This window comes from Streptopelia decaocto (genome assembly GCF_964273445.1).
Source record: "Streptopelia decaocto genome assembly, chromosome: 4".
NCBI classification, from domain to species: domain Eukaryota; kingdom Metazoa; phylum Chordata; class Aves; order Columbiformes; family Columbidae; genus Streptopelia; species Streptopelia decaocto.
In genome coordinates, this window is record NC_138658.1 from 20,381,440 (window position 1) to 20,406,898 (window position 25,459).

The 25,459-nt window shown below is 38.9% G+C and overlaps 1 protein-coding gene across 3 annotated transcripts; it reads left to right on the top strand.

Annotated features, from left to right (window-relative positions):
- Positions 1-1,568: 1,568 nt before the first annotated feature.
- On the top strand, positions 1,569-24,399 carry USP38 (ubiquitin specific peptidase 38). 3 transcript variants are annotated; one of them, XR_014183950.1, is made up of 11 exons: positions 1,569-2,397; positions 3,412-3,547; positions 8,063-8,192; positions 8,446-8,547; positions 11,332-11,490; positions 12,122-12,315; positions 12,930-13,023; positions 13,869-13,975; positions 15,067-16,417; positions 20,427-20,632; positions 21,417-21,549. XR_014183950.1 is itself a non-coding variant. In XM_082051561.1 (10 exons), the coding sequence occupies exons 1-10, from the start codon at positions 1,713-1,715 to the stop codon at positions 21,576-21,578; spliced, it is 3,120 nt and encodes a 1,039-aa protein (XP_081907687.1). In that variant the 5' UTR covers positions 1,569-1,712; the 3' UTR covers positions 21,579-24,399. The 3 variants fall into 3 exon arrangements, 2 of the variants coding, with proteins under 2 accessions (XP_081907687.1, XP_081907688.1); XM_082051561.1 differs by lacking the exon at positions 20,427-20,632 and having other exon boundaries at positions 21,417-24,399; XM_082051562.1 differs by lacking the exons at positions 1,569-2,397; positions 3,412-3,547; positions 20,427-20,632 and adding an exon at positions 3,625-4,958 and having other exon boundaries at positions 21,417-24,399.
- The last annotated feature ends 1,060 nt before the right edge of the window (positions 24,400-25,459 follow it).

A 25,459-nucleotide genomic window follows, 5' to 3' on the forward strand; every position in this document is an offset into this window, starting at 1 on the left:
TATTAACTATGGTGTCCTTTAGGGGGGAAAAAAAAAAAAAGAAAGAAAAAAAAATTTATTTAGATACCATTCCAATATAGTACACTTTACAAAGATAGTTCAGATAATTAAGGTATTGGTGGTAATAGTCTCTGATGTTTGTAAAGTTCTCAGAAAAAGCCCTTAGTCAACACAATTTATACTGAAATGCAGTGATTCAGCAATTGCAACTTTTTTGTGTACAGTGATTTCTAGAACTATATTTTACATCTGTGAAGAGCAAACAGAAACCTGGAGCACAGAGGAGCAAAGTTAGGGTTATTTGAACACTTTAAACTAAACATTTGGAATATTTTATAAACAATGGGCTCAGTTTTCAAGTAACTGCAAACTTCTTGGTTTCATGTTTTGGTTTTGGACAGCTGTAATATAATACAGCTGTCCCTGTAGGGTTTCTGGGTATTGTTTGTTACCCTCAACTGTATCTATTGACAACCTAAACTCCAGCTCAGATTCTGCACCTGTTACACAACAACTATTACTGGGAATTAATTAGGCTCATTTTCCATACTTCCCTTATGTCGAATTACAGGTATTAGTCAATCACATTGCATGAAGGTGTTTGCACTGAGAAACAAAGAACCAAGGAGAGGGCTTTGCCAGCACACCCAGGGAGCTGACCTAAAGGATTATTATTTGACTAAGGTGGACTTCGATTTTTGATATGCCTACTGCCAATGATGGTTTTAGTATGATTTTGTGACCTTTGTTGTTAGCTCGTTCTCAAGAGATAATTTTCACAGTTCTTGGAAATTGTGGGACTCTTTCTTCTGCTGGAAGCATACTCTAGTAAAATGCAAGCTACACTGACAAAATTTGAGCATTGGAAACTGGAGGTAAACCCGGTCAAAATGAAAGATAAACAGGGAACACCCTCACAATGTGCACATGTACATCAACAGTAACTGCTATTCGTTAAACCGCTGAAGAGCAAAGGCTTCTCTAAGAAAGCACTGCTGGTTAGAAGTGTGCTTACAGGCGACAATGAGCGATAAAGCATAAATACTCGCCCCGGGATGAGAGGACCAGCTGCGCAGGCCGCTTGAAGGAGGGGTAGGCCTGGCCATCACCTCAGCACAGCGGCGTATCCCTGAGACTGGGGGGCCAGGGGCCCGGTGGGACCTTGTGCGCACGGAGGAGCAACCAAAAGCTGTACGATACACACCGGCTCGGAAGAGCGCGGCCCGCCCGGGACCCCCAGGCTGGCTGGGTCACCGCCCCGGCCAGCCCCTCAGGGCCGGGTTCCACCGCCCGCCGCGGGGGGGCGGGAGCCGCCGCCAACCGGCACCAACGGCCGCCCCGCCGCCCCGCCCTCGCTCCCCATTGGCTGGCGCAGCAGGGCGCAGGGGGCGTGCCGCAGGCGGCTGGCGCACGCGTGGTGGCCGCCCGGCCCGGCTTCCTGTTTGTGCCGCTGCGCTTCCGGGTCGGCGGGGGAACGTTCGGCGGTGGCAGTTGGGGCCGCGGTGCTGCCCGAGCCGGGCCCGGGGAGCGGGGCCGCCGCCCGGGCGAGGGGCGGGCGGGAGGGCCGCGGGAGTGGCGGCCGCCGCCGGGGCGGCATAGCGCGGCGGGGCGAGGGGAAGGCCGCGGGGAGGCGGCGGCGGCGGCCTCCTCCCGCCAGGCCTGGGTCGGTCCGCCGCCGCCGCCGCTGGGCCGATGCGCCCGGAGCGCCCGCCATGGACAAGATCCTGGAGGGGCTGGTGAGCTCGTCCCACCCGCTGCCGCTGAAGCGGGTGATCGTGCGGCGGGTGGTGGAGTCGGCGGAGACGCCGCTGAGCCAGGCGCAGTGCCGCGCCATGTTCGCCCTCAGCACCCGGCTGGTGCTGCAGGGCCCCGACCCCTTCCAGCGGCAGGTGGGCCGGCAGGTGCTGGAGGCCTACGGCCGCTACCACCGCGACGAGTTCGAGGCCTTCTTCAACCGCGGGCTCGTCCTCGGCCTCCTGCAGCGCGGCTACGGCGAGCTGAGCAGCCGCGACCCCGCCATCCTCGACTACATCCAGGCGGGGCTGCGCCTCATCATGAGCTGCCCCTCGGTGCTGGAGCTCTTCGAGCTGCTGCAGGTGGAGGCCCTGCGGCTGGTGTGCGAGCGGCCGGCGCCGCCGCTCTGCGCCCGCCTGTGCCAGCTGCTGGGCGACTTCCCGCAGTGCCTGCCCCGCGGCAGGAAGCTCTCCCTCGCCTTCTGCCAGCAGCTGGTCCGCAGCATCGCCCACTTCCAGAGCCAGGGCAGCCGAGAGGCCGAGCTGCGCCTCTACGTCTCGCAGGTGACCCAGGTCAGCGGGCTGCTGCGGAGCGTCTGGAAGGCCGAGCCCGACACGCTGCTGCCATCTCTGCAGGAGCTCTTTGCCGTTATCTCCGCCGCCGGTGAGCGCCGCCCGCCGGGAAGCGCGGCCGGGGCCCGGGGGGAGGAGGCGGGACGGGTGTGGGATAACGCGAGCGGCGGGTTTGCCGGCAGAAAGGAAAACCCAACCGCTGAGCATCGGTAGCTTTGCGGGTGTTGCCTTGGAACCGTTGCGTCCTTACCCAGATACTAAAATGCAGCTTTCTGGTCGTCAAGAGATCAAAGCCATCCTTTCTGTTTCCCAAAAAAGTGGTAGAGGGGAAATGGTGATTTGTTTAGCGCTTGCTCTGCGTGGGTTTTGGAAAAACTCCCGCTACGATGCTTTAAATGGTACACAAGAACAGAGTTTTGGGTGTCCCGCTATGAAAAACTGAAGCTCTCAGTATCAGAAGCTACTCTTCCTCCTTGCTTCCTCTAGGAGATACCTTAGGTCTTGGAACTGCTTAGTCTACAAAACTGGGGGATGCGTAGGAAATATATAAAACGTAGGTATTGTAAGAAGAGTTCACTGCCTGAGAAATGTAGACACAATTGTAAATAGGTCCTTTTTGACCTCAGGAATCTATGCAGTACTGTATTAGCTCACTTTGGAAAGTGCCTTAACAATATAACATATTTTGCCATAACCGGTGTGTTTAGCAGACGGTTGTTGAGCTAGGATATATGGGAAATATCATCTGTGTTGGATCACTAGGCTTAATATCAAGTACGATAAACAATCGTATGATATTTATTTTTAGAACAGAAATGCTTCTCCGTTCCCTTGAAGGTGGAGGAGCAAGTTGACTGTCACTTTCTGACATGGCTGTTGTAAGAATAAAAGTAGTTTGTAATTCAATGCTATTCATTGTACTGAAACCATTGAAAAATGTTTATTTTATTCTGGTTTGTGATGACAGAATGCTAGATGTAGGGTAGACTAACTGTCTGAAAACTTTATAGCAATGGTGGACTTGTAGGAGAGAAAACAAAGCATATTTTTTCTGTGGGGTTTTCTTTTTTAGTTTATTATGTTATGTCACATGCAATTTTTACAGATACTTCCTTCGAACCTTCTGTTGCACTGGCAAGTCTTGTGCAGCATATCCCATTACAGATGATTACAGTACTCATCAGGAGCCTTACTACAGATCCAAATGTGAAAGATGCAAGTATGACCCAAGCTCTGTGCAGGTACTGTATTTAATTATAAAGGCAATGAAAGTCTTTAGGAGGATTCACAGTGGACAGCCTCTATTTCCACCTTCACTCAAACCTTCAGAAGTTTTTTTGAATAATAGAAGAGTCAGAATGATGTAAAAACCATTGCTTGTTGTGCTTCTTGTCATTCATCTCAACATGAGTAAACATTGAGATTAGTGGCACAGTTAATGGACTGTGATTCCGATTGTACTCTTGGTTGGTATCTTCAGAAGTCTGAACAATACTGATGCAGAAAGATGAGAATGGGAGGAAGATGAAGGCCTTGAAATTCTTTGAAAGTGTTTTTAAAGCCTATGGAAGAAGCTCTTGTTGAGCATTGAATGGTAAAAAACTGAGTAAACACAGTTAAACAGGCTGTCAGAAATGTGTGGTTTTTAGAAAAAGTCTTTTAAAGAATTTAATGTCGGCTATATTATTTTTGAACTACATGCATGTCAGTGTAGTGTAATACTTGCACATTTATATAGTGTTGCACTTACATATCTTGGTGAAATACAGAGTTTTCACACTGAAAACATTCCTCATACTTACATTGAATTGAGAAGCTGTATTTCATTTGAGAACATTAATGAGAAGCAGCAGCATTAATATTTTAATTTGGGTTAAGAAATATTGTTTAGGGACTTGAAAAGAATCTGCTTCAGTCGAACAGATTTCAGCAAAGTTGCTTGCCTGGTCTGAAATTCAAAGATGGAAAATTCAGAAGGATTTGTGCATGTTAATAACTTACCAGTGATATACTGGTGATTAATTTTCATGTTAGTGTAGCTTTAACATTTATATTACCTGCTTCAACATAATGTGATTGTATAATTGTAGCTTTAGAATGGCATCTCTGCGTGCCTCTACTTAGGGAAGTAGTGCTGAGCTTTGGGTGTAATAGGAGCTGTTATTCTCAGATAAGTGCTCTTTCATAATACTAGCTGTGTGGTAGGTGTTTTCCTCTTGTTTTTAAGAGGGCAGTACAGTCTTACTTGCCTTGTTCATTCTTTGAAGTAATTATTGATTTTAAGAACATCTAGTTCTGTTCCATGGAATTAACTTTTTAGGTACCCCTTGTTATTTTTGTTTGGAGATACCCTTGTGTCAACACTGTATCAAGTTTCTTTTTCTACCTCTGTCAATCCTTTGCAGTAATTACTCTCTTCTGGCTGAGAGTGGTAATTGTAAAGTGGATAATGCAGCTGGAATGTCTGGAGCACCGCATGACAGTGTTGTCATCAGGCTTGCATCATTCCCAGGAGGTGCAGAACTCCAGGCACAACAAGGTCTCCTGATGAGAGCAGAGCTTTGGCAACTGCAAATTAGAGGCCTTGTTGCTCCCTTACTAAGGATAACTTCCATGACACTGCAGAGTCTGCCTGAAGTTGAACACAAATAAGTAAATAATCTGTAGTTAGAAGACTAACAAACTGTGTCTGTTCAGTGGGGCTTATATTAGACCCAAGTTTGTGTAAGAAAAGGTGCTTGCTTTTTGGCATCATTGAGCTGTTCTTAATTGGTTCAGCTGTCTCATGAAACCTTACCTGAAGCATCAGTAAAAAAAAGCAGAAAATTGTTAAATCTCTTCTGGGATATATGATTGCTTTAAGGCTCTGCTTCAGGGGTCTCAGAGGAGGTTGATGGCTTATGCTCAGTTTCTTAACACATATAATGCTCGTTTGCACTTTAAGCAGGGGATCTTTGGCGAGAGAAACTGAAAATTTTGCCAAGAAAAACTCCAGACATGACCAGGCCCTTTGCCCTGTTGGTAAATGTATAATATTGTAAAATATGTTAATTTTGGGGGGGCTGCCTGGGAGCCTGAGGATTTTTTTTTTTAATGTGTTTTTGTTTGATTGGTTGGTTTTGTTTGGTTAGTTTTTCCTAATATGAGGCATTTGTACCTGTGCTGCCAGATTCTTTGTCTGATGTGGTTAAGAAGATATTTTTGAGAAAGAAGATATTGTCTGATGTTGCACTGAGAAAATTTCTTCTATCCAGACATATCAGAAATACTGTGCTTGTTTGCACACATATATCCATGACAAGACCTGCTCATTTTAGGGTAATATGAGGCAGAAGGTCCTCTCGAGGCCTTTAAGGTTCTCTTATTCTGGTCAAACACAAAAAGCTTCCTCTGTTTTTATTTCTGAGCATCACATCCCATGTTAATATCTGCCATCGTATTAAAATGTGGTTATTGATTTTAGCAGAGCAGGAGCTCAGTAAAGGCAATGCAGAGTGGTTTTAGTAACAAAATCTCTGATCTTTGCTGATGTCCTGGTTTTGGTTAAGACAAGACCAAGTCTCTTTTAGTGATTTTTTTTTTTTTTTTCTTTCAGCTAAGTTCTTATAAGTAACTACATTTTTTCTGAAGTTGGATGTGTGTTTTTCTGACAGAATCAGCTCCAGAGCTGATAACACCTGCTGTTTACAGTTTTACTGAGCTAAGAGTAGGAATTGTGTGCAGAAAAGGCCCAAGTTTGTAGTTCATTGCTGTAGCAGCCAAGGTTTCTGTTAGACCTCTTATATCCCACAAGTGAGTGGTTGTAAAAGGGTCATACTTGCAGTGAAGGGTGGACAGAACAGGTGACCCAAATTGACCAACAAGGTATTCTGTGCCAAGCTGGGGAATCATGAAGGTATCAAAAAAAATTGATGCTTTTTAGGACAGTCTCAAGTATCTCTGCAAGTTTAGCTCTGTTTCCCCTTCTAGTTTTTGTTTCTGCCCTTAAGAGCATTGACTCTGCTTTTAAGAGCAGAAACAGATTTTAAGAATGGGAATTCTGTCTGTATCTGTTATACAGATAATGAGGCTTCTCTTTACAAGGTTAATCATATGTAAATGATAGCCATTGTCCTATTAGTAACAATGTTGAATAGTTTAGTAGTTAATTATCCTGACTAGCGGTGGCACAGGATGGCTCATCACATATCCAGAATGATGGGATAGAACACAGGGAGCCCCAGCTCTTGCCCAAAAGCGCTGTTTTTCATTTGGGGTTTCTGAGTCAGTGTGGTTGAAAGTACATATAGTATAAAGATGATAATCAGATATTTTAGGACAGTGACTCTAATGTAGGGATCCATAGGATACTCTACTTGTCTGAAAGATTAATTAAGAAAACCAAGTATATTGTCATCAGACTTAAATTACCTGTGCAGGTGTTTGGGCCACAGCTGAAAAATATCAAGTCTATGACAGTGGAGTGGAGGGAGGGGAAGGTTTGAAGGCCATAAGACTGTGAGGTTTGGGGCCTAGTTTTAGGTTAATTCTTTGCAGAAAAACAAAACAGTTTTTACCTACTTTTTGATTTGCCGTTTTAGAAACTGTATTGAAAGGGTGATCAGAATAAACAGTTTAAATTTAACAACCTGAGCAAGTGAGAGTTTTGTGTAAATTTCAGGCAGTTATGATGTTGCTGTGTTTTATCCCAAATCTTTTTTGTAGTAACATGGAAGAAACCCAGTAAGATCTGTGTTTAATTATTAAAAAGGCAGTTCTAATGATTGCTTGTTTCAGAGAAGCCTTTCAATGTTAGAAACTGCTAGTAAATTTTAGGTTGTTTATGATAATACAGCATGCCCAGAATACATGTGTGGTGTTGCTAAAGACCATGATTTTCTTTTCAGTTTGGAATGTGAGAACTGAAACCCTGATTTCAGTCTGTTCGGAGCTTTTTTTAATCTCCAGGAAGAACATGGGGACTGATAGTTCTGCTTCAGGTTGATTATCACAGATCATGTCTATTTGTAGTGACAGCTATGTATATTAGACTGGATACTTGTAACCTGTTCAGCTCTGTGCTAGAATGTATCATCTTAAAAAATAATCTGTATCAGGAGCCTTTCCACAAGAGGGGTAATATACTTCTAACTTCTAGTTTTCATTGAATTATAGAATAAAATTGTAGCATTACATAGATTTAGAGGAGCCTTTGAAGGTCATCTGGTCCAGCCCTGCTCAGGGCAGGGCGAGCTTCAAAGTCAGACTTTGTTGCTCAGGACCTTGTGCAATTGAGTTTTCTGCAAGGCTGGAGGTGCCACAGCCATATTGTGTAACTTGTTTCAGTGTCTGGCCACCCTCATGGTGAAAATTTTTTCCTTCCAAGTAATTAGTGATGCCTCCTCTGATTTGAAGAAGGGGATCTAGTGAACAATTAAAGAAAATCCGAAATATTGCCAAGTAAAATATCAGAAAAACAAAGCCTAAATGTCATGGTTTAGTTGGTACTGCTTTATGAAATCATCTGTGTCTTAGAATTGTTTCAACTAATCTACCTGTCTGTTGAATGCTTTAACTAGAACACTATTATAAATTACTTGAAATATAATAAAAATTATTTTCCTACTTGCTAACATCCTTGCGTTACTACTTGTGAGTCTCTGTGTAAGTGTGCAAGTATCAGGGTAATATATAGAATATTTTGTTTAGGTTAAAATAAGTGGTATGTTGGTTTTTTTTTCATTGTTTTTGATTGTGTTTGTTCATTAATTTTTCAGAATGATAGACTGGTTGTCCTGGCCTCTGGCTCAGCATGTGGAAACATGGGTGATTGCACTGCTGAAGGGACTGGCCGCAGTCCAGAAGTTTACCATCCTCATTGATGTCACTCTGCTTAAGATTGAATTGGTAGGTTGGAAAAGAACATTCAAAACTGAAGGAGGAGAGGGAAAGGAGTTTGTTACAGCTATGCAATTGCATAGCATCTTTTGTATTGCAACATATATTATCGTAGTATTCTGCAAAGAAGATGTAAATGTATCTGTAGCTGTCAGTTGCATTTAATGACTCTGTTTCAAATGGTTGTGCATTTGGGAATCTGTTTACATTTTTATGGAAATTTCACTTTCTGGATTTACTGAAATAAATGTGGTTTTTTTAGGTCTTTAATCGACTTTGGTTTCCTCTAGTGAGGCCTGGTGCCCTTGCTGTCCTTTCTCACATGTTGCTTAGTTTTCAGCATTCTCCAGAAGCTTTTCATTTGGTAAGTAACTATATAAATGGTTTTCAGTTCTTTGAAATGTCATTCACTTGTTATTTCTGAAGTGGGTGCACCTGAAAAGTAACAGAATTGACGTGCTTGGATTTCTTCTTTGTTTCAAGGTTACAGAATAAGACCGCTAGGCTTTCTAACTTCCAGGTTCAACCACTTAATCTGTAAGTGGAAACAAGCATTGTTCTTTCTGGTATTTACATATTTTTGGCAGTAGTATGTGAGGACTGCATTCTGTCTTTGATCATATACTTCTAGAAATCCATTTTATGTTGTGTAAAGTCAACTGAGAAAGCTGGGCTGCAAGTAGCCTTTGTTTTCTCCAAATAGTTGTTCTTTAGAGAACCAATTATCTGCTCTATATAACCTGCATAGGTGCACAAGACCAAGAAGTATGTGACTTTAAGAAAGCTGTACATCTGTGTTTCAATGTATACATGGGCAAACTGAAGGATACTGTTTTTAATGGTTGCTCTTTGAAATGCAGTTCACCAGCTAAAGTGGTAGATACTGGGGTATGACAATGATTGTTCATGTTAGTACAGCAAGATGTATAGTGTCTTCCCTGTTCTTGTACTCAGTGTTTAGCTTAAAGTTTGAGTGAAATATGTGTCTTTCAGACTTAACGATAGTAACAGCCTGGCACACTGTTCCTCTAAGCTGTCTTCAAGGCTCTTGGGCCTGAGGGATCACAAACCCTTTGAGTAGGGTCAGAGTAGTTGCTTTATGCCTGGTACAGTTTCATAATGATAGAAGTCTGAAGTTTCTCTCTCTTCCCTCTGCTGCCTTAGTCTTGGCCTACGATAGAAAATTGAGTCACAAATGAAACAGCCAAGTAGCCTTGAATATGCTCAAAACATAAACATTTCATATATTTACTGTCTTGTTTTTTTTCTTTATTCCTGAGAGAGACAAAACATCCACAAGAAAAATGTAAAATATGAGAAGACTTATTCTAGAAATAGGCATTTCCTTTAACAAGGAAAACTCTTACCATAGGCTGCATGCAGTATTGTGTAAACGGCTGCCTTCAGGACTTCGTGACCGTTTTCCCACCATTTTGAACAGCCTTCTTCACTGTCATTTTTTGAGCTACTGCTGTCATTTAGTATCCTATAAAGTTTTCCTGCACTTAAGCTAGTTTTTTATAATAAATGGTCTGAATGCAAAATGGTTAAATGCACATTTGATGAATATAAATTAATTTGGTTTGCAATGCATCTGAGTTAACATTCCCCTTCCCTGTGCTTGAGCAAAATGACTTGGGTTTTTTATAGAAGAAAAACACTGCCTTGAACTTACGGTGTTGAACTTACCATGATGTGTACTATGGAATTCTAAAAACCTACCAACATACGGAATTTTAATTCAACCTCAAGCCAAAAGTGATAACTCTGTATGTATTCAAAGTGTAACTGTCTGTATTATGCGGCATGCTGTAAGAAAGAATTTGCCTCTCAATTTAAGAGAGCTTGTACTTTTTCTAGTCTTCCCGTGTCCCTTCTGTGTGCAAAATTATCGTATCTCAGATCTGCTTTGTACAAATCTCATGCTTTGGGTTGAACAATTTCTTTCTCATTGCCATGTACCCACATTTATAAAGTGAACGAGGGAATTTTTTTTAATTGCAGCTTCCACTGTTGATTTTTGTAGTACATACTGCTTCCTCTTGGTATTTTTAAACAGTGGATATCTTCCTTATTGAAAGAGTAGGGTTTCTTTCTCCAAGATGTAAAAATATTCCTTACGCTTACAGAACAGCTGATATATGAAGAAGTAGCAAACGAGTATTTTGCATCTGGGCACTTCTACTTTGGTGTTTTGAAGTATATTAGTTCTTGTGATTGGTACATTTTCCTAAAATCATGATAATCTTATAATTGCTGTTCTTTATCTCATGTCTTTCCTACTGAACAATTTGTAAACTAATTTGTGGTGAGAAATTATTACATCAGTTTTTTTCACAGTTAATGCATTTTGATCACTTGGAAACTGACAGAGGTATCCAAAAATATATTGGTTCACAGTGAGAAGTCCCTACTCTTTAGGACTGCGTTGAAATAACTTCCTACTTGATATTCTAAGACTAATATTAAAGTCTTATGCATTTAAAAATACAGACAGAGCTTCACTGAAGGAGGTGGAGTAAACATTTCTGATTTATAATTAATCTGAACTAATCCTCAAATAGATTACCACATCTGTGGAATGCTTTTTTAGCTCGTTGTACTTTGATGTCTTGGTTTATTTAGCCCAGCTCTCTCACTAGGTGGAGCTGTGAGCTAGTTTCCATCTTGTAGACTGAAATAGGATGAGTATGTTCCTTGGCTTCATATCGCAAGCATTAGATTGCGTTGAAGAAAAATTGAGAGATTTTGTTTTAAAAACTATATCCGTGAAATTAGAAGAGGATACTGCACTGTTAGTGGTGGCACAAAAACAAGATGTTTGCTGTTGAGGTACTTAATATGATTAATACTTTGGACACTTGACCATTTAAAATCTTAACATGCATTTTCTAAGTTCATAAAGTTGCATAACTTGATATGTGAGGTAAAGAGAGTGTTCAAAAATTAATTGTGCTGTTTGAAAATTGTCATGCGTAAGGAATAGTGCATGTTTTTCTAGTTGTGGTTTCTCAGCCATGTCCTACAAAGACAACAAAAGGTCCTCTGGCATTTGACAGGTGTAAAACAGTGAAGTTGTTTGTAGAACAAAAAAACCTCGAAATATGCAATTGCTGTTTAACGCTTTTTTTTTTTCTTCCCCATTCAGATTGTCCCACATGTGGTCAGTTTGGTTCAGTCCTTCAAAAGAGATGGCTTACCTTCCAGTACAGCCTTCTTGATGCAGCTAACCGAGTTGATACACTGTATGATGTATCATTATTCAGGATTTCCAGAGCTCTATGAACCCATTCTGGAAGCTATTAAGGTATATTAGAAATATTAAGGTGGTGGAATGTTTTGGTTGTTTGTGTTTATTGGTTGGTTTTTTTGTTTGTTTTTGTCCAATTATGAAAGCTGTAATTCCATAGATAGCAAATGAAAAAATATATATATATAAAAATATAAATTAAATAAAATAAACCCTAAAAAAAACCCCAAACACACACTTGGGTATTACTGACTGATTTGATAGCAGTAGTATTGTAGCTAAATGTTTTGAAGCTTAAAAATCCCCTATCAATTTAATTGCAAGTATTTTGGACTTTATTGTTTCATTCTTAGATTGTGATTTAACAGAGGCGGCATGTATTTCTAGCAGAATAAAGGATGATTTAGGGGTCGGTTAAAGCTTGAAATTTGAGAGGTAGTTTTTGGTGGCAGAAAGAATTCTGTGAATATATGGGTCAAAAGTGACCATCAGCCCCCTTATTCCTGTAATTTGAGAGTTAAGAAAGTTTAGAAGAGGGCTTGGAAGGGGTTGTATCTTCTAGGCTATCAGGTACAGCAAGACCCTCAAGGAGAATACAGGAGCAAGTGAAGATGCAAGACTACTGAATGGCAGGACCTATTATAAAAGCGAATACAAAACCCTATTAATTAAATTGTTTCTCTTGCAGGATATGCCCAAACCCAGTGAAGAGAAAATTAAGTTGATTCTCAGTCAGAGTGCCTGGACTTCTCAATCCAGTTCTTTGCCATCTTGTCTATCTAGACTTTCTGGAAAGTCTGAAACGGGGAAGACAGGTCTAATTAATCTAGGAAATACTTGCTATATGAACAGCGTTATTCAGGCACTTTTTATGGCTACAGAGTAAGTCCGTTTTAACAGCACTTTTCATTGCAAATTCACCATTGCAGTTATTGCGTTCTTGCTTTTCACAGAATATTAACATGTCTTGAGGTCTTTAGCTTCCTAGAGCTCAGTGGGTTTCTTTGCATGCAGTTACTGATTGCTTTGTTGAAGTCCAGCTCTGTGGAACTGCAGTTTTAGCCATTAAAAATCCTGATCCTTCTGTCCAGTACCAAAAGGTATATGCATTGAGCTAACAGTAGCCTTTTAGTACCAACTCCATTAATGGCAATAATATTTCTCACTCCTATATCCTAGACAAGTCCTTTAGTCCCTTTTTCTTCACTGTCCTTGCTCCCTTCAGTATTGTAAAAATGTTTATGCTGATGCTTTTGTTGCTTGTCTGTAGCCTGTTCTTACACATTTAAATGTTTAAAAAAACCAGGGTTTTGCAGAGTTAGTTCCTACTTTATAGTAGTTTTTCATCAGCACTAGAGTGGAATCCAGGTATTGAAGGGTAGGGTTTCATGTTTTGCTTTCTTTCAAATTTAAGTAAATATCTGAGCTGGAACGATAATTGCATTGTTAGAAATCTAGCAAGGAAACTAATGCCTATGTCTTTTTTTTTTTTCCAGTTTCAGAAGACATGTTTTATCTCTAAATCTAAATGGGTGTAATTCACTAATGAGAAAATTACAGCATCTTTTTGCATTTTTGGCCCATACCCAGGTATGTCAGTTTATTTCATCTCCTTTTTTTAAGCCTAGATCTGTATACCAAAATTTAGGAACAAACATGATGCCATGGGAGTCCTGTTGAGTATGTTAAAGATATAAATATGATAGATTTGTAGGGGAATGAATCCAAACGTTCAGATGGTGTGGATGGATTTAGAGAAATGTTTTTCATACGAAGAAGGTTGTGGCACTTTATTGGTTTTATAAATGGGCAGTAACAGCTTTTCTTTAAGTCAAAATTTTAAAAATCCAGATAAGACCCTGGTATAAGAGCTGACTATGCAACTTTCTAGGATAAACTGTGACTTTCTGCAGTGATTTTTAAACTAAATTTTATTTTTGTTCAAATTCTCAAGTGAACTTTATTAAATGTTGGGAATATTGTGCTAGTGCTAGAAATACATAAGACACTTTTGTTCTCTTTGATTACTAGCAATAAACTTGCTGGGAAGGGGATGAGGCTGAATCACCTTAGGAATAAATCGGTGCATATAAAATACTGGTTTTCTTCTGAAGAAAGAACATTTATTTTTTTAAGCTTGCCAGCAAGAACACAGTGACTATTGTTATGACATCTCTGGTTTACACTCCCTACACGTTTAATATTTGCCTGCAGGATCCAATACATATATATTTGTACTAGAGGTGATTACCACAAAATTAATGGGTCCCTCCTCCTATGATTAAGTGGTTTAAATGTTTACATGTGCCATATGTTTAATACAGCTCCTCTAGAATAATATAATAAAAAATTCAGTGGTCAATATCCAAATACTACAACCAATTTTCTTAAGAAATTCTTATGTAACCTCATCTGTCCCTCTCTTATGCTAACAGAGGGAAGCATATGCTCCTAGAATTTTCTTTGAGGCCTCCAGACCACCGTGGTTCACCCCTCGATCCCAGCAGGATTGCTCGGAATATCTCAGATTCCTGCTAGACAGGTACAGTTATTGTGCCATTAATGGAAATGAATCTACAGTCTTATCACATAATGTTGATCTCTTAGGAGCAGTCATGTTACAGTTCTACTGCATGAGTGGGGACCAGGAATTTTGGGCCTCATTCATGACTGGCTCTGGTTTTCTGCATGGTCCATGAAACACTTTTCTTCATAGGTTTAATCTGTGGTAAAATCTGGATGCCATCTTGTCTCCACATCATTTATAGCAGGTTGTAGTGGTAGTAATGTTCCATTTTAACATATCTAAACTTGGGTGTTATGTTAGTCATGGTCCCATTTTTAAAATTAATGTGGTTGCTGAAAGCAGTTTAGTTGTGCATCTGGAATTTCCCATTGGTGGAGTCAGATAAGTCATGAAGAGATGTACCTGCATTTATAACCAATTTAATAAGCAAGTAATTGATCTGTGGCACAGATAAAACAAACAAATAGAAATTTATTAGTAGCCCTCTTTAATTTTGGCTCGTTGAGAATTTTGCTGAGATGTGGCTTAAGCAATATTGCTTTGTGACATGTTCCGCTTCTGGAGAAGTTTATCTCAATAGTGAAATTGTGTAAATTGTGTCTTTCTTTTTTGTTTGATTTTTCTTGCTGTAGTTTCTTAACTTTCTTGGCTGCAAAATCCTGACCTTTTCTTTTCTTTGGAAATAGTCTGGCACTATATAAATAGCTACTTGTTCTCTTACAAAATCTGACATACAGAACCAGTCAGTTGGAGAACTGATTTATTAAGATAATGTAATGATAAATAATAAAAGCGTTGTTTGTCAGGGTTTTTTCAATACTTGTCTGTTCTCTCAGTATATCCATTGTTTTGACTTATATATATTGAGACCCGTATTACATGCATTTGTACTTTTCTTATACTGTCTTCTGGGTAGTACTGACTGGTATGGTTCAGCTTGTTTATATAAAAAATAGCAAATAGCTTTTTTTAACATGAGACACTTCTAGCCACTTTACCATCTGTATTTTTCAACATAATTGGAAAAAAAAAACCTCTGAAGTGGTGCAGCAATATTTGTTTGGAAAATAGCACAGCTACTTGGATTTCTTTTTCTTTGTATTCAGGCTGCATGAAGAAGAGAGAACCTTGAAAGCGTTGTCTTCAACAAAGACTTCTGAAGGTACAACAAATGAAGAGTCCCAGACACAAGAAGCTGTCCATAAAGCACAGGTATTTGCAGAAGCACCTTGTACGGGAAGTGAAGAAAGAACTCTGATAGAGAAGATGTTTGGAGGAAAATTGAAGACTACTATATGCTGTTTGAACTGCAAAAGTACATCTCAAAAGGAAGAAGCTTTTACAGATCTCTCTCTGGCTTTCTGCCCTCCAACTTCCTTGGAGAACGTTGACCCAAAATTTGTGGAACGTTCTGAAGTGAAAGATGACTACATGGTGCACACTAACACTACAGCAACTAGTCCTGCTGGAGAAACACCTCTCAATAATTTGGAAGCAAATGGTGGACATGACACAGTAATGAATGAAGGAACTATAAAAGATTTTTCTACTGAGCCAAACTCTGAGAATACCACAAATTCAGAACTCAACAAAGTTCAAGATAATGGGGATATGTCTCAGAGGCTAGTAGGTAAAAACACTCCATCAGTTACAGACTTACTGAATTATTTTCTGGCACCTGAGATCCTCAGTGGAGACAATAAGTATTATTGTGAAAAGTGTGCCTCTCTACAGAATGCTGAGAAAACTATGCAAATCATTGAGGAACCTGAATACCTCATTCTCACTCTTTTGAGATTTTCTTATGATCCTAAGTGTCATATAAGGCGCAAAATCCTGGACAATGTGTCTCTGCCACTGGTTTTGGAACTGCCAGTCAAAACAGCAACATCCCCTCTGGCTGTAGTTTCCGGCAGTTGGTCTGTTGGTGTTGAGATTTCTGATATTGGAGAAAATCTTGCTAAAAAGCTGAAGCCATCAGGTGCTGATGAAGTGACCTGCCCACAACTAGTGCCCTACACGTTAAGCTCTGTGGTGGTGCATTCTGGTGTATCCTCTGAAAGCGGACATTATTATTCATATGCTAGAAATGTTACTGGGTCAGGGCAGTCAGGACTCTGCCACCAGTCTACAGCTCTTTCTTTAGTTTCTCCTCAGGCTAAGCTGCTGACAGAGGAGAGTCCTTGTACTGTTTTAGAAAATGAGTTGGACCCTGAAATGCCGAGAGAATGGTTTCTGTTCAATGACAGCAGAGTGACATTTACCTCATTTCAGTCAGTCCAGAAAATTACCAGTAGATTTCCAAAGGACACTGCTTATGTTCTGTTTTACAAAAAACAGAATAGCACCAGTGGCTTCAACACCAATTCAGCAAATGGACTCTGGGTAAATGGAGACCCTCCCCTACAAAAAGACCTCATGGATGCAATTACAAAAGATAACAAACTGTACTTGCAGGTAAGACAGAAATTGTATATAGAGAGTGGTCTCCTTAAAACTCACAAGAGACAGTCTAAAAGAAAGAAAAATTTATTGTTTAAGTATTCTAGAATATTAACCTTGTATATCACCAACCTGACTTCCATCTTGATGTTGCTAGACAGGCATCATAGTAAGGTTGTCACCATTAGATGGGAAGAGTCAAGGAAAATGGCCTAAGCTTGTTTTCAGTTTAGATTTTTAGTGGAGATGCTTGCATAGGTTGTTTAACCACTTGTAATTCTATACAGGGGAGGCTTTTCGTACAGTTCTAGTTTTCATTGCCTTTAATAAATCACCAGAGTAGCTAAAGCATACTTTGAAACCTCCTAGCAGTGCTCTTATTAGCACATTTTCTTTCAAAGTGTATTTTTTTAAATAAATGAAGAGCAGATGCTCGTGCCCAGGTTCCGTTTTCCCTTCTCTGCCTGTTCGCCTCCCTCTGTGGGACCTGCACTGCCAGCCACACATCCCCTGTGCTCTGAGAAACTCACCTAACTGTAGTCTCTTTTCAGTTGCTGCTACAAAAAAATCACTGCTCCCCACATATAAATGTAGTTTCCTTTGAACATTACTGCACGACCTGGGTGGTGGAACATGAAAGGTGTATTTTATTGTGTGCTCTTTCAGTTAAGCTGTCCCTGTAAGAGTTTCAGAACTACTCAAATTAGAAAAAGAGGTAAATTCAAATTAGAAAAGAACAGCTAAGTCTCACTGTGAAGAATTTGTTATAACAGCTGTGTTTTACAAACATAAACAAGAGAACGGAGAGTTTAAATTGCAACTGTCCTGTTTTCAGACTGTGTGCTTAAAGCATTTGTGTCCCAAACAGCCTCTCCTCCTGACTGGACAGGGTAGAACAAAACTGGTTTCTTTAGCAGCAGTCTCAGCTGACATGTTTTCACTCAGTTGCTGTGACTTCCACTGATGCATGAATGCTTTCATTGTGAAATTTCAAACTTGAAGACAGATTATTTTTTATTTTAGCTATATAATTGCAGCAGCATCTAGGTAACCGAGTAATGGGGAAAAAAAATCTGCTTTAAGAACACAACCTGCAGAAAAGTAGTGCAACAACTACAGTGATATTGTAGCCTTTTTTTAAGCCAAACATTTAAAGAAGGAACAGTGTCGTCCACATAGAATATAAATCGTAGTAACTGTTCTTATTTGCATATTTTTCCTGTTGAATTCAGTTCTTGCAGTCACATATTTTAGTGTTAATAATGGAATAGGTGACTATCTGAGTATGCATAACTGAGGCGTTTTTTACAAATCTGTAGAGATGCCTTAGCCATATGGAACAAGCAATGTTCTCAGGGTACTAAGAAAATAATTTGTTCAAGAATGAAGTTATTCTTAAATATGTTATTCTGCATTAATATTATAAAGACCATTTTGATGAAATTTCTGGAATATGGTAAGAAATTATTACTTTAGGCTTTTTGAATGCTGCTGTAGGCCTAGAACCAGTGAAAAATCAATGTGATTTTATAAACACTAGAGTCACTTGCTTGTATACACAAATTGTTTTCTGATAATCTTCCAGACTAAAGCTTTCTCTACAGAACTTGCACCTGAAGTTATCTAAAGCACAGAGTAATTTTCTCTTATAATTTACAAGTGAAAGCCAAGTTAATAGTTTCTTGAAAACCTTTGTTTCAGAATTAAGAAGGGGAAAAAAGAAATATAGTGTCTTCCAGATGAAAAAACAATCCAATTATTTAATTTTTGTTTGGGTTTTAGTGTTTTTTTGTGGGGTATTTTTGCTCATTTTATTTTTTTAATTTTGATCTTTTACCTACCTTTCAATTTTGGATTCTTCAGTATTGGCCTTTGTAGTGCTCTGCCTGTCTCAGGGTTGTTGAGATCTTGTTCTATTCTCAATTTAAATGAGGCTGATTAGAAATGCTCAGTTATTGCTTTTCTCAAATTAGTACCAATATTGTGATTCACTAGATTAGGTTGTATTTTTGAGATGTTGCATTTTATTGTCGTTCAGAGTTCTAAACTAGTATTTTCCATCTAAGTTAAGAATACTTTTCTGTCCTGAGAAAGCCTTTACTTTTCAGAAGAAATGTTCCAAAAAATCTCTAGCTTATTACTTTTGTTTTACTATTGCATACCAGCTTACCACATGGTAAACAAAAGTGTTTCCATTTGAAATAACAAAACATGCAATGTGGGTAGCTCCTGCTCCAGTTAAAACAAATTAAAAATCTTATTCTGGGAACAAGTGGAAAGCAGGGGGAATGCTCTGCATTTTTCTTAGTCCAGAGAACCGTATTGACTACCGAGGTCTACATACCTGATTTTAGTATTTGTTGGGATAAAACACTTGACTTTTTTTTTTTTTTTTTTTTTTTTTTTTTTAGAAACAAGGATTTTTCTTGAAAAAATGCTAGTGTTGTATGCTATACTAGAACCATTTAATGAGGGTTAATATTGATCAAATCAGTATATACCTTGAGAGAAGAAAGAAATGTGCTCATTTAGCTCAAACTACTGAACAGGAGGAGTAGAGCATGAAAGATCTTAAGCTGCTAAATAATTTCACTTTTAGCATTGAAGACACAAATAAGTGTGTGGTTTTTACTACTAATACTCTGTCAAGAAACTTTTGGAATTGGTAATTTGATCACTACTCCACACTTCTCATGAGTGTGTGCATACATAGAGATACTTTTCATCCATTATGGAGAGCATTTTGTACATGATAGCAACGAAGCTGAGATTGCAGATGAGGTTTATCCTATTCTTGGTGCATTCTGGCTACTTCTGAACAGTATTTTTAAGTGGTTGATAAAAGCTGCAAGTCATTTACACTCTGTATGAACGTGATGTGCTGATGCATGGCTCCTGAGCCATGGGAGTCATCTCTTGCACATCACTCACATGATGTAACTGTGCTTTTCCTCTCGAATTGTCCTCTCCCTCAAAGGAAGCCTAGTGACAGAACAATCATGTTGTAGCTAATTGGTATTCTGAAAGGTATGTGATATGAAACATACATGAAATAGTTTAGGTGTGTAGCTATGCCAAAACCTCGTGCTATTCAATAACTGCAGTAAGGCAAATGAAAATAAATAATGCTTTTATCTACAGCTGGCAGAAAATGAGACTCTAGTGTTCCTTTTGCCTACAGTTTTTAATATAGCATGATCTGCAAAGATATTGTTGATGCTTATATTCTTTCATAGTACAGTTTCTTAGGTAAAACTCAACTACTGGGGTTTAAAAGATAAGAAGTTGCCAGAAAATGGTTCTCTAGGGGGATGTAAGTGAAAGAGAGAGTAAGGAAAAACTCCCATTTTTGGTCGGGTTCTGTGATGCATTAAACCAAACATTGTCTCGAAAATATTTTACAAAAATACACAGTGGTGAGTCTCTCACTGTTTGATTTTTAAGAAGAAATTCTATTCTAAACAGTTTTGCAGTGTAGTTTTTCAACTCAACAAGCTATTCCTACAAGGCCTGCTATTTTAATCAATTTTTCCATTGATTTCTGGTACTGGAAGTGAGTTCTTCATATTCCCTTGTTATTCCTAGTAAATTTACTTAGTTTTTGATGTATCTTACAGTTAGCAGATACATGAGAATCAGCATATTGCTGGAGATAACATAATACTGTCTTTCAGGAATACAGCCAGCATATCTGTGCAGGCAATATCTCTTACATAATTTTGGAAATGGGTATGCATTTCAGTCCTTAGTGTAAAATATTAGTTTTAGCCTTAGTTTTAAACTTGGGCTATGTTTTTTCTAAGAGGGCAGAGCAATTTAAACACACAAGTACTATTTTTAGCACCTGTGAAAGTACCTGGATGAGACTAAGTTTAGTGCTTTCATGGTAGTATAATAGAAACAGTCTTCCAGACTCTTGGCTCTGTTCCTTGCTTTCACCAGGAGGTGGAGAAGAGAAGGAACAACTCAAGGTAACGTGTGTAATTACCAAAACCCCATTAAAATTTGCTCCTGTTGCCTTTAGGGAGGTGTGTAGTGACTGTCGCGTGAAGGAGACTGTCGGTATGAGATTTAGCACCTGAATACTTCCACGTTGTTTCCTAAAGAAAGCTTGTACGGATCTGCTGTCTTTTTCGCGTCAGTCTTCCAGAGCCTAACACCTGCCTTCCAATTTCCGAAGTGCATGGCCAGTTTGAGAAAGGGAAACTAAAGACAATAAATTGCTGCAAGGTTTGTGATACTAGTTGGCCAGAGGGAAAATAGGTTATGATCTCTCTAATGAGGGAAAAGCCTCTGCTCATCCCCTTCTTACATGTCTACAGAAGCCACCAGAGCATTCAGCTGAGAAAGCAGCTGGCAGGAGGCGATGCTTGCTTTTTCCTGCTACTTGTGCAGGTACTTTTTCCAGCAGCTGAGCCTGATTTTATAGTGTTTGAGACCGCTAACTCAATTTTAACATTAGTAAAAGCAATAACATTTGGAAGTTAAAAAGCTGCACTGAATGGAATCTAAATAGCTTCTCCATCTTTTTGGCTTTTCATCTGAGTATTTAGTTACTCTACACAGTTATCTGAGTGGAATAAAAAAGCTGCTTTTAAATAATTAATATTCATTTAACAGTCTTACCTTTCCATTTGGCAACTAAGAACAAGGGCATCTTTAAATGGCTAGGATGAAAATTCATGTGAAATGTATATCAAAAGCTTTGATCAGCAGTCTTCAGTAACATCACATGCTGCTATAAAGTTCTGGCATAAACTTAAATGGATTTAATTATGATTCATGTAGGCTTACTGACATTTATTGAAATTGTCCATCTCAGACTGGCTGTGGGTGTTCAACAAACTAGCTGTTCAGACTTAGCAGTCCAGAAGTTAGTAGTGTTGCTTTGAAAGCTGTTTAAAAGGATTTACTAGAAATAAGGTGCTTCTAGGGCTTGGGGGGGGGGGTTTATTGTGTTGTTTTGTTTGTTCATTTTTTTTTTTTGTAAATTGTCTTTACTCTTTCATTTCAGGAGCAGGAGCTTAGTGCTCGAACACAAGCACTTCAAGCTGCCTCAGCCTCGTGCTCTTTCCGACCCAATGGATTTGATGACAATGACCCTCCGGGAAGTTGTGGACCAACAGGTGGAGGAGGAGGGGGTGGGTTCAGTACAGTTGGTAGATTAGTCTTTTGACTATGAAGACAACCTGGAATACACTGGTTCCAAAGCAGCCCATTACTGCTGAGGACAACTAAAATATTGAACTTTGTCAGATATTGTACCAAGTTTTGAGACTTGATCGTTGTTCAAAAGCTAATGTTGGGGTTTTTTTTTGGTTTTTTTTTGGTTCTGTTTTGAAATAAATAAGCGCATAATGGAAAAAAAAACTACCTCTTAAAAATTCAGTTGCTTTTATAGTAAGAGATGCTTGCCCAAAAGACAGAAAATAGAGATTTTTAAGTAGTTGCTAACGACACTGCATTAAACTGAACAGACGCACTTACATCTGTTTCTATTGTCCTCATCCATGGAATGAAGAAAGTTCATTTTTTACTCTGGTGTTGCTTTATGTGGAAATCCTTTCAGATGGTCTAACCTGCATACATAATCTCTCACCCCCACTTATTTACAAATCCGGTACCTTTATGGATTTCTAGAGATGATGCAATTTATAATGAAGGCAATAATTTAAATGTGACATGATACAGTGCTTTTCAGATTAGAAATTATTCAATGTATTTCCAGTATAAATGTAAAGAAGTAAAAATAATTTATAAATACTTGCTAAGTTGTTTTCCAAAAGATTGCATGTTCTGTAGGAACAACGTTTTTAAATAGAAATTACTAACTTTGTAGCATTTCTAATTGTTTTGAGGATTTTAAAATTATTTCAGGGAATATATCTGCTATATATTGGAAAGGAAGAGATTCTGTATGTGCCTTGCAGTACTGTAATTTAAAATGAACTTTCTGAGGCTGCAGAAAAGGGGAAAAAATATTGAGGTTTTTTTATCAGCATTAGAAATCAACACATTTATAGAAAGCTGTTAGGTTTCCAGAAGTAAAAATCTAGTAGCTTGAAATGCAGTAAGTTTGTCTGTTATTTTTGATTCAAAAAAATATACCTAGTGATCTATAACTTGCGTGGCCTGCATTGTGAAGAAAAAAGCTGGTCATAAGTACTGAGCTATGCTTGTGAAATCACAGAGAGGCTGCCTGTCCTGATCCTTGCAGAGGATCTGTGCTTCTAGCAGACCTTTGAAATTTTGCCTTCTCATTTTGCTTGTAGTGAGAAATTTCTGGTGAGTTGAGGTTTTCACTTTGCAGAAGACCAAAATGATGCTGTCTATGGGGCAGTGTTTGCTTTTTAGGCCAGCAGAGGTTGAGGAACTACTCTTTCAGTCTTGGCAGAAATAGCAACTTCGTGCGATGAGGATAAAAGAAGTAAAGGAGTTGCACTGATGAATCTGGTGATTAATTCTTAACTTGAATAATCTTATAGTGAAGTGTAAATTTTTATTTAAAGTATTTTTACAAATTTCTGCACTGTTTTGCTGTGTTTTTATATTCTACTAGGTGACAAAGTGCATCCTTAAAAAGCATGCAAACCTGGCAGGTGTTAGCTTAACTGTACAAAATAAACAAATTTCTTAAGAAAATGCCTTTAAAAAGCATAAGATGAGAAAAATTTAACCTTGTTCGTATGATATAAAATATATGGAGTTTAGTCTGAAAGGTAACTTAGCTTGCAAACTATTTTTATATTATCACTAAAACAATGTTGCTTACTCTGCTACAGATTCACACGTTACTGCTCAAGAAAGCTGGAGAGCTCGCTTTAATTTCTTTAATAGTTTCCAAGCTTTGTTTGGTACCTCGGCTCGGAGCTCTGCTTTCATTGCTGTCTCAGTTGTAGGTCTCTGAGCTGGGGGTTCAGCTGGGGAAATGTGGAATGTGATGAGACTGGCGCGTGAAGACTGTTCTCATTTCATTGGGCTTGGATGAGGTTTTCTTGAAAGCTCACTTTGCCTTGAAATTCTATAACTTCCAGTCTAAGAGAGTTGGTTCTTTATTGCCTTTTAGGCTTCTCTGCCAATTAGCTCTGGTTTTAAAATGTTTTGTATGATAGGTTAATTTGGCTTTCCTTTCCCAAATTATGAGCTGTCTACTGTTTGCTTTACAATGGGAGTATTTTGTCTCTCTGTATTAATTCACTGTTCATTTTAAAACACTAGTAAGTAGAAGCAGGGGCAAGTGGGTTTGCTCTATATGAAAACATAATTTTGTAAAGGTCAGTTTTGTTTTTATGTTCTCATAGTAAAAATACAAATTATGTAGCCTACCTAAAAATAACAAACAGTATGAGTTTTGTATACCTATTGTACTAAATTTATTTCATGGTCTCTTAGAAGGCTTTGTACACCCTTGTTTGCCTGATCTAAATTAGGTGTTAAATATGGCTGTTTTATATGTGAGTAATGCCAATAGGGTTGGATCTCCTTAGGTATAAAATGATGGTGTGTCTCAAACTGAAAATAACTTGTTTCTTTCCACTTGTTGACTTCTGTTCACAGAATCACAGAATGTTAGGGATTGGAAGGGACCTCGAAAGATCATCTAGTCCAATCCCCAACTGTTGACACAGTTACTTTGGGTTTTACAAATTGATTTTAAAGTTCACAATACTTACTTGCAAGCCTGCTTGCTGACCTGACAACCATCATAGGCTGATTCATTGCCTAACATGGAAGGTTTTGATCAGACTAGTGAAAGTGGAGAAGTATTTCACACTAAAATATACATCTGTTGTCATTGTTTACAGTGATGGTGTTGCATGCTTCTATCTTCTGGACATAGTGTGGGAGAACAGTGTATATATGGTACTTGAATTTCTGTTGCCTGTGGATGCATACTGGTTGGTTTGTTTATTGATGTTTTTGGCTCCATTCTTAATTTGTTTTCCCTCTAAATTGAATCAATACAAAGACACAAAATATGTAACGCTGTTTCTGAAGCTCAGGTTTTTTGTTGTTTTCTTTCATGAAGGATACACTATTGTGCCAAATTCAAGGTTGGTATGTCTCTTAAAATCCTATTTCCTTTTAACAAGAGATTGTCTTGGTTTTTATTTTAATGTTTGGTGGAGTTGTATTGATGTTCTTCCATACGGTTCATTTTGTACAGTTCTTTCATGTGGAGCATTACAGTGGATTGCGGTGAATGTCACTCTTGTAACAAGTGATTACAATATCTACACACTGTTTTTCTAGGATCAGGAGAGGAAGGGCTTCTTTGGATAACTAAAGTCACAACTTCTGGGTTGCTCTTTTTTCTTCATATCTTTTTGCCCTTGTTCCCTAATCTGGAAAGTTAAAGAATATTTTATCTTCTGTATGGTCTGGAAATTTAGTTTTGTGGGTAAGCCTTTTTTTTTTTTTTTTCCTTTTTTTTACACTCTGTAGCAATAAGGTTGTTTATGGAGTCAGAATACTACTCTTTTTTTTTGTATTAGTGACAGGTGAGGGGCAGAAGCACTGTGAGCTAAAGGAGTGGTAGAACAACAGCAAGTGGGTATGAAGGTTCTGTAAATAAAAATTTAGGTTAGAAACAAAGTTCCTAGTTACTAGAACTAATTCTGAAACAGCCTTCCAGGCAGAGATCTGCTTTGAAGGAAGAGCCATGTTTATCTGTGAAAGAAGTTAAATGCAAAGTGGAGTCTGAATAGTCGGCAACTAGTCTATATAAACGGGAGGTCAGGTCTAGTCCCTTCTTAGAGGCAGGCTCTTCTGTTGGGCTTCCCATCTTGACACACTGCCATTTTGTTGTTTTAAGGCTCAAAGATTTAACATGTAGATGAAGGGAATATTGAACTAGGATGTAACAACAACAAAGGCTGACTGCTCAATTTTGGGTGTTGTTGGTCTCTGATGTAGTGGAGAGGGGCATAAAAATGATTGAGTTATAGAAAGTGAAAGCTAGGAAGACCTGTGAGCCAAAGAAATGTGCTCAATTTCTAACATGAGGGTGATTACCCTGATAACAACCTGCTATGAGATGTAGTGGGTTGTAATACT